The sequence below is a fragment of the Schistocerca piceifrons genome, chromosome 4 (assembly GCF_021461385.2).
Source record: "Schistocerca piceifrons isolate TAMUIC-IGC-003096 chromosome 4, iqSchPice1.1, whole genome shotgun sequence".
NCBI lineage: Eukaryota > Metazoa > Arthropoda > Insecta > Orthoptera > Acrididae > Schistocerca > Schistocerca piceifrons.
Genome location: NC_060141.1, coordinates 34,540,141 through 34,552,903, shown reverse-complemented (window position 1 = coordinate 34,552,903; position 12,763 = coordinate 34,540,141). Strand labels below are relative to the sequence as shown.

The following is a 12,763-nucleotide window of genomic DNA, read 5'->3' as shown; positions in this document are numbered from 1 at the left end:
ACAACATGCTCCAACAGTACTGAGGAGACGCAGTGGTCTTGACTCACTCCCCTTCCAGTTGTGCTTTCCTCTGACATCTCATGAAGGAGCAAAAAATTACTCCGATCAACAGACAGGATTCATTGTTCTGCACATCAGGAAGCACTCCTTGCTAAATTTGCAGGCACGCAGCAAGTGAAAAATTGATCGTACGAATAGTAAAATATCTCAACTCGCACACATTATTCCGCTGTCGGTTGCAACAGCAGCTCGTCACGCAAGAGACGAGCCAGTGGAGACAGTAGCGCCGCAGAAATCGGTGTGGGTAAGAGGGCGACGCTGGTGCCTGGGAAGAGAGCAGTGTGTGTGTGTGGACCAGAGGCCGGGCCCGGGGAGGTGTGTGCTGTGCGACGCGATGCGCCGCTGCGATAGGCGGCGCGGCCGCTGGCGCCGGCCCGGTAATTGGGGGTTCCCCGACACCGCAATTACGGCGCGCCGCCGCGGCTGTAAATCCCCGCCAGTGGTCGCCGCGCGCGGCGCGACAAATTCGGCGAACTGGCGCAGCGGCGTGGCTCGTGACCGACGGAAAAAAAGGAGAGATGTTCGGGGCTCCGCTCTTAACGCCTTTTACTGCTCCACCCGAGCGGAGCGATTTCGTGCAGCAGTTGCACTGCGTACAGAAGCACCGATACGGGTGGCGATACGTTGGCGTGGCACTACTATATTACCAGCACTCTGCTTAAGGGGATATTCTATCTCGACACCCGACCTGAGTCTCCACATCTACATTACGACCCTCTTACTTTAAGGTCAACGGTATGGGAAGTGTGCCAACAAATCTCTTCCTTACGTGCTGCAGTAAGCCGTAGTTGGACGGCAAAGCTGAAGAGGCCTTGTTTCGACCTTTGATCTGCAGGTGCTTCTTTTTTTAACAAACGTAACACTGGCTGGCCGCTGCTGCGTGCTCGTTCTGTTCGGTATTGTGGACGCTTGTGCCGGATTTCGATATCTATGAGATGGGGAATTTGTTCCCCCTGAAGAGGATGGACTTGTCTTTCAGCGATCGTTCTGAATGGCTTGAGGTTTGAGCTGACTAGCCTGGCCTAGGAGCGTAAGTTTCCCTGTGATGGCGAGAGTTTTCCATCAACTTTTGGAAATAATCTACATCTACATTTATACTCCGCAAGCCACCCAACGGTGTGTGGCGGAGCGCACTTTATGTCACTGTCATTACCTCCCTTTCCCGTTCCAGTCGCGTATGGTTCGCGGGAAGAACGACTGCCGGAAAGCCTCCGTGCGCGCTCGAATCTCTCTAATTTTACATTCGTGATCTTCTCGGGAGGTATAAGTAGGGGGAAGCAATATATTCGATACCTCATCCAGAAACACACCCTCTCGAAACCTGGACAGCAAGCTACACCGCGATGCAAAGCGCCTCTCTTGCAGAGTCTGCCACTTGAGTTTGTTAAACATCTCCGTAACGCTATCACGGTTACCAAATAACCCTGTGACGAAACGCGCCGCTCTTCTTTGGATCTTCTCTATCTCCTCCGTCAACCCGATCTGGTACGGATCCCACACTGATGAGCAATACTCAAGTATAGGTCGAACGAGTGTTTTGTAAGCCACCTCATTTGTTGATGGACTACATTTTCTAAAAACTCTCCCAATGAATCTCAACCTAGCACCCGCCTTACCAACAATTAATTTTATATGATCATTCCACTTCATTTCGTTCCGTACGCATAGCCCAGATATTTTACAGAAGTAACTACCAGTGTTTGTTCCGCTATCATATAATCATATAATAAAGGATCCTTCTTTCTATGTATTCGCAATACATTACATTTGTCTATGTTAGGGGTCAGTTGCCAATCCCTGCACCAAGTGCCTATCCGCTGCAGATCTTCCTGCATTTCGCTGCAATTTTCTAATGCTGCAACTTCTCTGTAAACTACAGAATCATCCGCGAAAAGCCGCATGGATCTTCCGACACTATCTATTAGGTCATTTATATATATTGTGCAAAGCAATGGTCCCATAAGACTCCCCTGTGCCACGCCAGAGGTTACTTTAACGTCTGTAGACGTCTCTCCATTGATAACAACATGCTGTGTCCTGTTTGCTAAAAATTCTTCAATCCAGCCACACAGCTGGTCTGATATTCCGTAGGCTCTTACTTTTTTTATCAGGCGACAGTGCGGAAGTGTACCGAACGCCTTCCGGAAGTCAAGGAAAATGGCATCTACCTCGGAGCCTGTATCCAATATTTTCTGGGTGTCATGAACAAATAAAGCGAGTTGGTCTCACACGATCGCCGTTTCCGGAATCCATGTTCATTCCTACAGAGTAGATTATGGGTTTCCAGAAATGACATGATACGCGAGCAAAAAACATGTTCTAAAATTCTACGACAGATCGATGTCAGAGATATAGGTCTGTAGTTTTTCGCATCTGCTCGACGACCCTTCTTGAAAACTGGAACTACCTGTGCTCTTTTCCAATCATTTGGAACCTTCCGTTCCTCCAGAGACTTGCGGTACACGGCTGTTAGAAGGGGGGCAAGTTTTCTCGCGTACTCTGTGTAGAATCGAATTGGTATCCCGTCAGGTCCAGTGGACTTTGTTGAGTGCTTTCAGTTGCTTTCCTATTTCTATAACCTTCTGAATGTCCTGGTAGGAAGCATAACGTTACAGAAAGTGCTAACAGCAGGGGCAGGTAACAGACACGAAGGTGCCTGAATACTGTCGCCGGTGTTCATTTGTTGAGAAGAATAGGTATTAAATAATATCGTGGAGCTTTATGGAGTTCGCGAAATAGAGTAATGCGCTCTTGCGTTTGGAAAAAGAAGCCTTGTGCTCTCCGGAAGAGAATTCATGTTTTACAGGGTATAACTTTCTGAAGTCGAGAATTAATGATAATTTGATATCAACGAAGCTACGTTTCAAAGATGGGAAGACTACAAGGATTGAAAATGCTTTGTGGTGTGCGAGCGTGCGATTCTGTTGAGCATTTTTCGGCTTTTCCTTGGCCAGTGTTGCAGTTTAATGAGCACGCCTGTGGTAAATAGGCATAGACCTTTATCAGATTGCAACTAGCTGTAGATGGTGTTCAAACACCAAAGCAGAATTGTCGAGTATTATTTAAAACCGATGAATTGTATTTGATTCTTTGGAAATTTCAGTGTGTGTTTTTGCTTGGTATTTTCCCTGCTGGCTTTAAACGGTATTGCCGACCTGCTGTTGTCGAGGTTATCAGCAAAAGCTCGTAGGCGCCAGCTGGAGGCAGTGAATCATCTGTTGGTGGTGTACACTTTCCAGTCTCATATCAGATTCCAGAATATTGCTGGAAGTAACACAGGACACAAACCAGGACTCATGTCAAAAGGCAGCGTCGTGGCACTCATGTGTGCACAGTGTTATCGTTGGGAATAACGTTGTCGGCGCGGCTCTCTGGTGCTGCATGAAGAACATAGGACACCAACAGTGTCCGCTGTGCTGAAACTCTGTGGTGTTCCAGGAGCCGTCACACTACCTGCTACAACCAAGACCCGTCCCAAATTCAAGGCTCGTGACGCGGCTTCGCGGTTCCACAAGGCCGAGTGAACTCTGTGTCTCTCCTCTCAGGCGCCAGTCGCGTGGGGCCGTTGAGACGCTGCACGGCGTTATGTCCCCCTTAACCCGTTGACTCCACGATCGCACGGCAGTCGTGGGATCCCCACCAAAGCGGTCAACCACAGTGCGAAGCAATAAACTGCAGCCTTGACAGGCTACGATCCTGCCGCTGTCGGATTTACACTGAAGAGCCAACGAAACTGGTACACCTGTCTCACATCGTGCACGCAGAAGTGCCGCAGCACATCGTGGAATGGACTCCAGTAATGTCTGAAGTATCGATGGAGGGAACGGTCACCGTGAATGCTGTACGGCTGTCCATAAATCCATAAGAGTACGAGAGGGGAGGAGATCTCTTCTGAACAGCATGTTGCAAGGCATCCCAGATATGCTCAATAATGTTCGTTTCTGGGGAGTTTGGTGACCAGCGGAAGTGTTTAAACTCAGAAGAGTGTTCCTGCAGCCATTCTGTAGCAATTCTGGACGTGAGGGGTGTCGCATTGTCCTGCTGGAATTACCCAAGTCCGTCGGAATGGACAATAGACATGAATGAATGCAGGTGATGAGAGAGGGAGCTTACGTAGGTGTCTCCTGTCAGAGTATACATGCCGCACATAAACAGGAGCACCCAGAAAATTACGGAAATTAATTAAAATGAAAATAACAGAATACAGTGACCCTAGAGACGAAGTACTGACCCCCTCTCGCCTCGGAAACTGACATACGGCCGGGACAGCGGTGTGCTGACCACATACCCCTCCATATCTGCATCCAATGACGCCTATGGGCTGAGAAAGACACGGCGGCCGGTCGGTACCGTTGGGCCTTCATGGCCTGTTCGACAGGAGTTTTAGTGTGTAGACCCGCCACACGGCGTATCTGCAGTAGTAGTCTGCCTTGAGTTCCAGACACTTCAGTGACTCTCAATTAATCTCGTAATGAGAAATGTTCGTTCACAATGGACCTTCATATCGCACATACCGAAGTTCCAATAAAACAATACTTTTATTGTAGCTATTGTTGTGTCTAGACAAGACAGCCTAGACACAATGAGAGGAAGCCGAAAGGCACGCGCTACGCTCACGCAGATGGGCGTGAGGTCTGAAACAGGATACGTAATGAATGCTATAAAGAAAAGTACGTAGCTTCTGGAATACTTAACTTTAATCCATCCTTTTGGTACATCTGGAGATTGTGGCGATACAAGTGAGACTCTTTAGATACATGCAATGTTACTAATGGCGCCTTGCTAGGTCGTAGCCATTGACTTAGCTGAAGGCTATTCTAACTATCGGCTCGGCAAAGGAGCGAGGCTTCGTCAGTATAGTCGCTAGCTACGTCGTCCGTACAACTGGGGCGAGTGCTAGTCCGTATCTCGAGACCTGCCTTGTGGTGGCGCTCGGTCTGCGATCACACAGTGGCGACACGCGGGTCCGACATGTACTAATGGACCGCGGCCGATTTAAAACTACCACCTAGCAAGTGTGGTGTCTGGCGGTGACACCACAGCTATGAATACTGGCGACTAGCAGCTAACAAAGAGAAGTGCAAGGCTGTACACCTCGCTAAGTGTAAAGGCGTGGCATCCCTTGGTTACAGGATTAACAAGTGGCGATTAGAATCAGTCATTGCAGGAAAGCGATTGGGAGTGACATTATGCAGGGATATGATGTGGAACGACCACTCACGTACACTGAGATGACAAAAATCATGGGGCTACCTCCTTCTGCCCGGGGTAGTGCAGAGCTCCACGTGGCATCGACTCGACACGTCGATGGAAGTCCCCTGCAGAAATATCAGGCCATGCTGTCCCTATAGCTCTCTATAATTGCGAAAGTTTTGCCGGCGCAGGATTTTGTGCACGAACTGGCCACTCGATTATGTTCCATATATGTTCGTTGGGATTCACGTCTGGCGGTCTGGGTGGCCAAATCATTCGCTCGAACTGTCCAAAATATTCTTCAAACCAATCGTGAACAGTTGTGGCCCGGTGACACGTTTGGGAAGATGAAGTCCATGAATGGCTGAAAATGGCCTTCAAGTAGCGAAATATAACCATTTACACACAATTACCGATTCAGTTGGTCTAGAGGACCCAGTCCATTGCATTTCAACGCAGACTACACCAGCTGGAATCGGGCCTCATCTGACCAGGCCACGGTTTTCCAGTCGTCTGGAGTCCAACCAACCGATATGGTCGCCAGCCGAGGCGAGGCGCTGCAGGCGGTGTCGTGTTCTTAGCAAAGGCACTCGCGTCGGCTCATTAACGCCAAATTTCGCTGCACTGTCCTGAAGTACACGTTCCTCGTACGTCCCATATTGACTTCTGAGGTTATTTCTCGGAGTGTTGCTCGTCTCTTAGAGCTAACGAGGCCACGCAAACGCCGCTGCTCTCGATCGTTAAGTGAGGACCGTGAGCCTCTGCGTTTTCCGTGGTGAGAGTTAATGCCTGGCCGTCAGCTGTGGGCGAGCGGTTCTCGGCCCTTGAGTCCGGAATCGCGCGACTCCTACGGTCCCAGGTTCGAATCCTGCCTCGGGCATGGATGTGTGTGATGTCCTTAGGTTAGTTAGGTTTAAGTAGTTCTAAGGTGAGTTAATGCCTGAAATTTGGTATTCCCGGCGTATTCTTGGCACTATGGATCTCAGAACATTGAATTCCCTGACAATTTTCGAAATGGAATGTCCGACGCATCTAACTCCAGCTACCATTCCGCTTTCAAAGTCTATTAACTTCCGCCGTGCGGCCGTAATTACTTCGGAAACCTGTGTGGAAGTGACAGCCCCGTCAATGCACTGCCCTTTCGTAGCTGCGTATCCGATACTACCGCCATCTGCATATCGCTATCCCAATACTTTTGTGATCTCATTGCAAGCTCAGTTGTAGGCAGTGCTAATGCGAAGCTGCAAGTCATTAGCAAGATACTAGAAGAATACGGTCTGTGTACAAAGGAAGATGCACACAAATTACTGGTCCTGCCTATAACTGTCCACTAACAAGGGTATAGGACCCCAAGCAGGTCGTGCTAACAGGGGACACTGTACGAGTACAAAGGACGGCGCGTTTGGTCAGAGGGTTGTGTGATAGGCGAAAGAGAAAGCAGTAGAAAAGGAGAAACTTCTTAAATCGTGAACACTTGAAAGAAGTCGTACATCTCCCAGGTATACTCTTCGATAACTTCAAGAAGCTTTTCTTTCTGCAGAAAGTACGAGTATTCCGTTAACGCTGAACGTACTTATCCCACAGACATCGTGCTGAAGAAATTACGGAAATAACAGCTCTCTCAGATTCGTACAGCAGCCATTCTTCCCAAACTCTGTCTATGATTTAAACAGGGAGCATCCTAAATATACAATATGATACAGTAACACTATCTGGGAAAGTGATTCGCGGAGAGCAGGTCTAGACATGGAACCGCTTTGATGGAAACACTGCCATCGTTAGGTTGATTTCTGTGTCTTTTATTTTCTCGACATTCTTAATAGGATGTACAAGAGATGTTTAAAAACACACACCGAGTGCCAGAAAGTGCTGTAGGCCATTAATGAGAATTTTCCAGCAACATACTGAGCTTTCATAGCTACGATGTGGATGCGTACATAATTTGCTAGTGCGCAACCACTTCTGGCCAACGGCCTTGCCGCAGTGGTAACACCGGTTCCCGTCACATCACCAAAGTTAAGCGCTGTCGGGCTGGGCTAGCACTTGGATGGGTGACCATCCGGTCTGCCGAGCGCTGTTGGCAAGCGGGGTGCACTCAGCCCTTGTGAGGCCAATTGAGGAGCTACTTGTTTGAGAAGTAGCGGCTCCGGTCTCGGAAACTGACATACGGCCGGGAGAGTGATGTGCTGACCACGTGCCCCTCCATATCCGCATTCAGTGACGCCTGTGGTTTGAGGATGATACGGCGGCCAGCCGATACCGTTGGGTCTTCACGGCCGGTGCGGGAGGAGTTAACCACTTCTGAAGACAGACACATCGCGACCCACATGGTTTTCGCTGTCTATCTTGTACAAAATTATTTTCTCTTCGCAAACTGTGAAGTTGTGAGAACTATTACGTCGCAACGATGCGTTGCATATCTCCTCATGTCAAGTGACTACGATGTCGTCATAGCCAGTACAACCCGAGGGTGTGACGAGCGGTCACAGGGCGATCAAACTCAGCAAAACCCACGCCTTCTGTGCTTAACACATTATTTGTCCCCGATGTCAAATGTGACACACAGTCATTACACCTGTTGCCATGTCAAACGTGTTACAAGAAACTTCGACAGTACAAAACAGAGAAGGTTTTGTTGCATCGACATGCAGCGAAAATCTTCACATGCACCTAAGTTAGTTGATGTATGTAAATTTTTAAGAGAGACAAGTGCTGCTGTACTATACATTTAATTGTCAAACTGCAGCATTACGGAACATTAACTAGTTTTTTCAGGTAGAAAAATGACAGAATGTTGAAAGGTCATACAGTACATGTAAGAAACTTCGGAGTACGCAGTATTTCATACACATATGAACGTGTAAAAACATTGTAACCGCCAGCTTGTGCAAAGGTGATCTACTCGTATTATTATCATCTTCATCAACATTACCGGCCGGCCGGAATGGCCGAGCGGTTCTAGGTGCTACAGTCTGGAACCGCGCGACCGCTACGGTCGCAGGTTCGAATCCTGCCTCGGGCATGGATGTGTGTGCTGTACTTAGGTTAGTTAGGTTTAAGTAGTTCTAAGTTCTAGCTGTTAAGTCCCATAGTGCTCAGAGCCATTTGAACCATTTTTTCAACATTACGGTAAAAAAAAGTGCGCCATTAACATTAGATCATCGGCGTTCGATGAACGGTATTTTAGAAATTATAAAGCGCATATTTTATTAAAACATTGTAAAAAATTGCACGTTAGTGTTGAGTGCACCGCACATTACTCATCGACTAATGATTGACCCGCATTGTAGATCATTGAACAGCATACAGGACGAAGATGGCACACTCTCCTCTCTTCTCTCAGTCTGTGTTTTCGCAAACGGACCAGCTGCTTTTCGCTGAAACAGTCCTGAGATGTCCTCATGAGGCCAAATGAGTTGTCCTCGCTGGGACGACTGGAAGGAGACCGGTTGTCAGTTCCCCTGATCCGTACGGAAATTAGACAGGCTGACGGTGAACTATAGAGGCGGAAATTTTATTTTATATACATTTTTAGATTTTATACTCATATCTTTTGTTTTAAAAAGCTCAGCAGAAGCGATGTACACTTCAAAGGAACGAATTTTTGGTTAAAATATCATAAACGACGCGTCAATGCTTCAGGTCGTACTTGCCCCTTTCGTGCTATCATTGTCGATAAAGTTGTGTAGAAATCCTGAAACGTTCATGAAGTATATAAGAATATACAGCCTACAGTTGCAGGTTAACTTTATCGTTTATCTAGGTTTCAACGTTAGTAATAACGTCTTCTTCAGAACATAAAATATTATTTAAATGTTTGCTTAAAACAAGCCATGTCCTAAGTCAACTTTATAAAACTTGATGCATACCATAAGGTTTTGTCACTTCTATTGAACAAGCTGTAGCAAATTCACTTTAAACCCGTTGTATGGGCCTCGTAGTGTGACTGGAGACTTCACTTATATTCCTACGGACGGGGAAACAAAGCAGCATTCAACTGTCTGGATATTCCCAGATGACATAAAAGGAACGAAAGCCTTTCCTTCACGAAGCACTTCCAAGTAAATGGCCACTTTTTTCTTTCGTTACTGTGGGTATTGCTTTAGGACATAAAAGAATAATTAATGATAAATGATATATGAGTGCAACCGTTTTTTATTCACCAATGATCAATGAAATCAGGAAAAAATAACCAGACAATCGCGCCATTCTCCACCATGACAAAAGAAACCGTCATACAGCACTTCAAATAATTGAGCATTTGAGGGAGAAAACCATCTGATTAGTGACTCCTCACCCGTTTGACGGGACTTATAGCCTTATGACGTCTTTTCCCACCGTATTTCAAAGAAAATTGCCTAGACAAAGATTTTCATCACGTTACGAAGCTCCTGAACCCTCCGGGGAGCATGTTTTTGAGTTGTCAACATTAATGTTCCCAATACTCGATCCATTACACGCAAAAACGTATAGATATTAAAAGTGCAAAAATTTGAGCAACAATGAAAGGATCTACATCTACATCTACATCCATACTCCGCACGCCACCTGACGGTGTACTTTGAGTACCTCTATCGGTTCTCCCTTCTATTCCAGTCTCGTATTGTTCGTGGAAAGAAAGATTGTCGGTATGCCTCTGTGTGGGCTCTAATCTCTCTGATTTTATCCTCATGGTCTCTTTGCGAGATACACGTAGAAGGGAGCAGTATATTGCTTGACTCCTCGGTGAAGGTATGTTCTCGAAACTTCAACAAAAGCCCGTATCGAGCTACTGAGCGTCTCTCCTGCAGACTCTTCCACTGGAGTTTACCTATCATCTCCGTAACGCTTTCGCGATTACTAAATGATCCTGTAACGAAGCGCGCTGCTCTCCTTTGGATCTTCTCTATCTCTTCTATCAACCCTATCTGGTACGGATCCCACACTGGTGACCAATATTCAAGCAGTGGGCGAACAAGTGTACTGTAACCTACTTCCTTTGTTTTCGGATTGCATTTCCTTAGGATTCTTCCAATGAATCTCAGTCTGGCATCTGCTTTACCGACGATCAACTTTATGTGCTCATTCCATTTTAAATCACTCCTAATGCCTACCCCCGGATAATTTATGGAATTAACTGCCTCCAGTCGCTGACCTGCTGTGTTGTAGCAAGATGATAAAGGATATTTCTTTCTATGTATTCGCAGCAGATTACACTTGTCTACATTGAGATTCAATTGCCATTCCCTGCACCATGCGTGAATTCGTTGCAGATCCTCCTGCATTTGGAGAAATGAAATATATTTCTTTTTGTAAAAACCTGAGAACGTGGCCCTTGTATACTGTAAAATGAATGGCACCTTGTTCAAAATGTTGACCAAACTACAAACCACAAAAGCTTAACTTTTTGAAATAAGTGACACATGGTGTGTTTTGTGTGTGTGTGTGTGTGTGTGTGTGTGTGTGTGTGTGTGTGCGTGTGTGTGTGTGTGTGTGTGTGTGTGTGCGAGAGAGAGAGAATCTTGTTTGTACGCATTTTCTTGTCAGGGTTGCCCTCGCCCAGCACGCTCTGCACTTGAGATGACTTTACTAAGGCTCTTGTTTGTGTTGCAGGCCAGGGCAAGGAGGACGGCATGGAGCCGAGCAGCGTCACGTACGGGTGAGTGAGTCCAGTCAGCAGTGGCCGCCGGCTCTACCTGCCTACCTGTCTACCTGTCTACTTGTCTACCTGTTGCCAGTCCACAGCTGCGCTCGTGGCGCCTTCTGGCGCTTCACTGTTCCTCCCCACACACACACCAGCACCGTTCCACTCAAATTCTCTCATCCTTACCCTGTATAAGGAGGCCATAGTTGTCTACGGAATTGGAGTGTATGAATTTCCTACAGCCAGACACTTTTCAGGTGGTTTACACCAATTCAGTTATGCCTCAACTTATGGTCGACAGACTTCCGTTAAAAAAATCCTAGAAAGCTATTGCCTCACAGACACGTTACTTCCGAATGGTCGCCCTCCTTTCCATCTCCCTCCTGGAGAACGTTTTCCGACTAGTTTTGACCACATGTTGTCATCTGTACTTTCTAAGTAGCGGATTTACAACCGCCGCTACGCTCTAACTACACCAATAGTCTTGCTGGTTGCCAAAACTCTCTTCTTTTATTACTCTTCACCTACTCCGTCCTACATTCCTGTGCAGTATTATTAGTCTCATAGTCGAAATCATATACTTTTACGTATACAGGGTGTTCCCGTAAGAGTGTGCAAAAATTACTCTTCACCTACTCCGTCCTACTTCCCTGTGCAGTATTACTAGTGTCATAGTCGAAAGCATATACTCTTGTGTATACAGGGTGTTCGCGCAAGAGTGTGCAGAAATTTAACAGGACATAGAGGTTGCTTCACTGAACAGTTTCTGGTAGGGAACCCAGGGTCGGAGCTTAAGGAGATTTCAGGAATAAAATCATATTTCCGTATACCTTTTTATTTACATTAGTTACAGATGTCTGCAAATACCATCACTGACACAATGAACGTACCATTTGTATTGTATCTTAAAAAATGTGCTGAAACTGACGGCCATCGACCTCAGTGTAAGCGTGACATCGGCAAACAAGATTCTGACGCACCTTGACAAATATGCCTGGTGTGCTTCGAATCACATCACAAGCAGCTACAATTCTAGCAACTAATCCCATCTCCGTATCCACTGGGGCCTCATACACAAGTGAATTTAGATATCTCCATAGGATATAGTCAAGGGGGTCGGAGGCCATGGAATAGGACCTCCCCCTCCAATCCATCGACCAGGAAATACCGTACCGGTACTGCTCTATCGTATTGCACTGTAAGTCTCTGAATAGCACTGCGTAATGAATGGATGTGTCGTCGACTCATAGCACTTTCTATCATGGGACAGTGTAAATACGGTACAGCGGAGCCACCTTATGGACAAGTAAATAGGCTTGTCCTACTTGTTTCTTTGCGGCAAATAAGGAATTTACATGTAAATAAACAGCACAGTACGTGTAAACGTGCAAGCCTGTTAGTTGTGAATAAATTGGTAAACGGTAAACCTAGTCAAAGCGGTAGACAAGTTTACATCCATGTCTCCTTAAGTTGGCTTCTCCGACCCCAGGTTCCCTATCTCAAATTGTTCAGTATGTCCCGCTATGTTTTTGCACGCTCTTTGGGAAACACCCTGTATGTCATGGAAGGTAAAATTAAAGATATTCCAGCTCAGAGCCTCACCACCAGTCGTTCTTCCCGAGAACCGTTCGCGAATCGAACAAGGAAAGGGGGGAAGTGACAGTAGTACACAATTACTCTCTGCCACACACCACAACGTGACGTGCGGAGTATACATGTAGCCGTGTAAACTGCCCCCCATAAGCAAAGTACTTCTCTGAATGGTAAATTACAGACTGTCGCCGATCGCAAGCCAAGATCGGCGTATGTTATTGATAGGCCTACTCTTCTGACAGAGCCATCATTGAACTTCTGTTTTATTTGTTTCTCCTTCCTAGTTGCAGCTAT

The 12,763-nt window shown here is 46.6% G+C and overlaps 1 protein-coding gene and 1 pseudogene across 1 annotated transcript in view; both read left to right on the top strand.

Moving 5' to 3' along the window:
- Positions 1 to 12,763, top strand: part of LOC124795572 (myosin light chain kinase, smooth muscle-like) — a 1,044,560-nt gene that overhangs the window by 644,639 nt on the left and 387,158 nt on the right. Inside the window, exon 12 of the mRNA XM_047259644.1 lies at positions 10,846 to 10,891. Within this exon, the coding sequence (XP_047115600.1) occupies positions 10,846 to 10,891 (46 nt within the window). The remainder of the gene's footprint in view (positions 1 to 10,845; positions 10,892 to 12,763) is intronic.
- Positions 7,219 to 7,336, top strand: LOC124797066 (annotated as a pseudogene).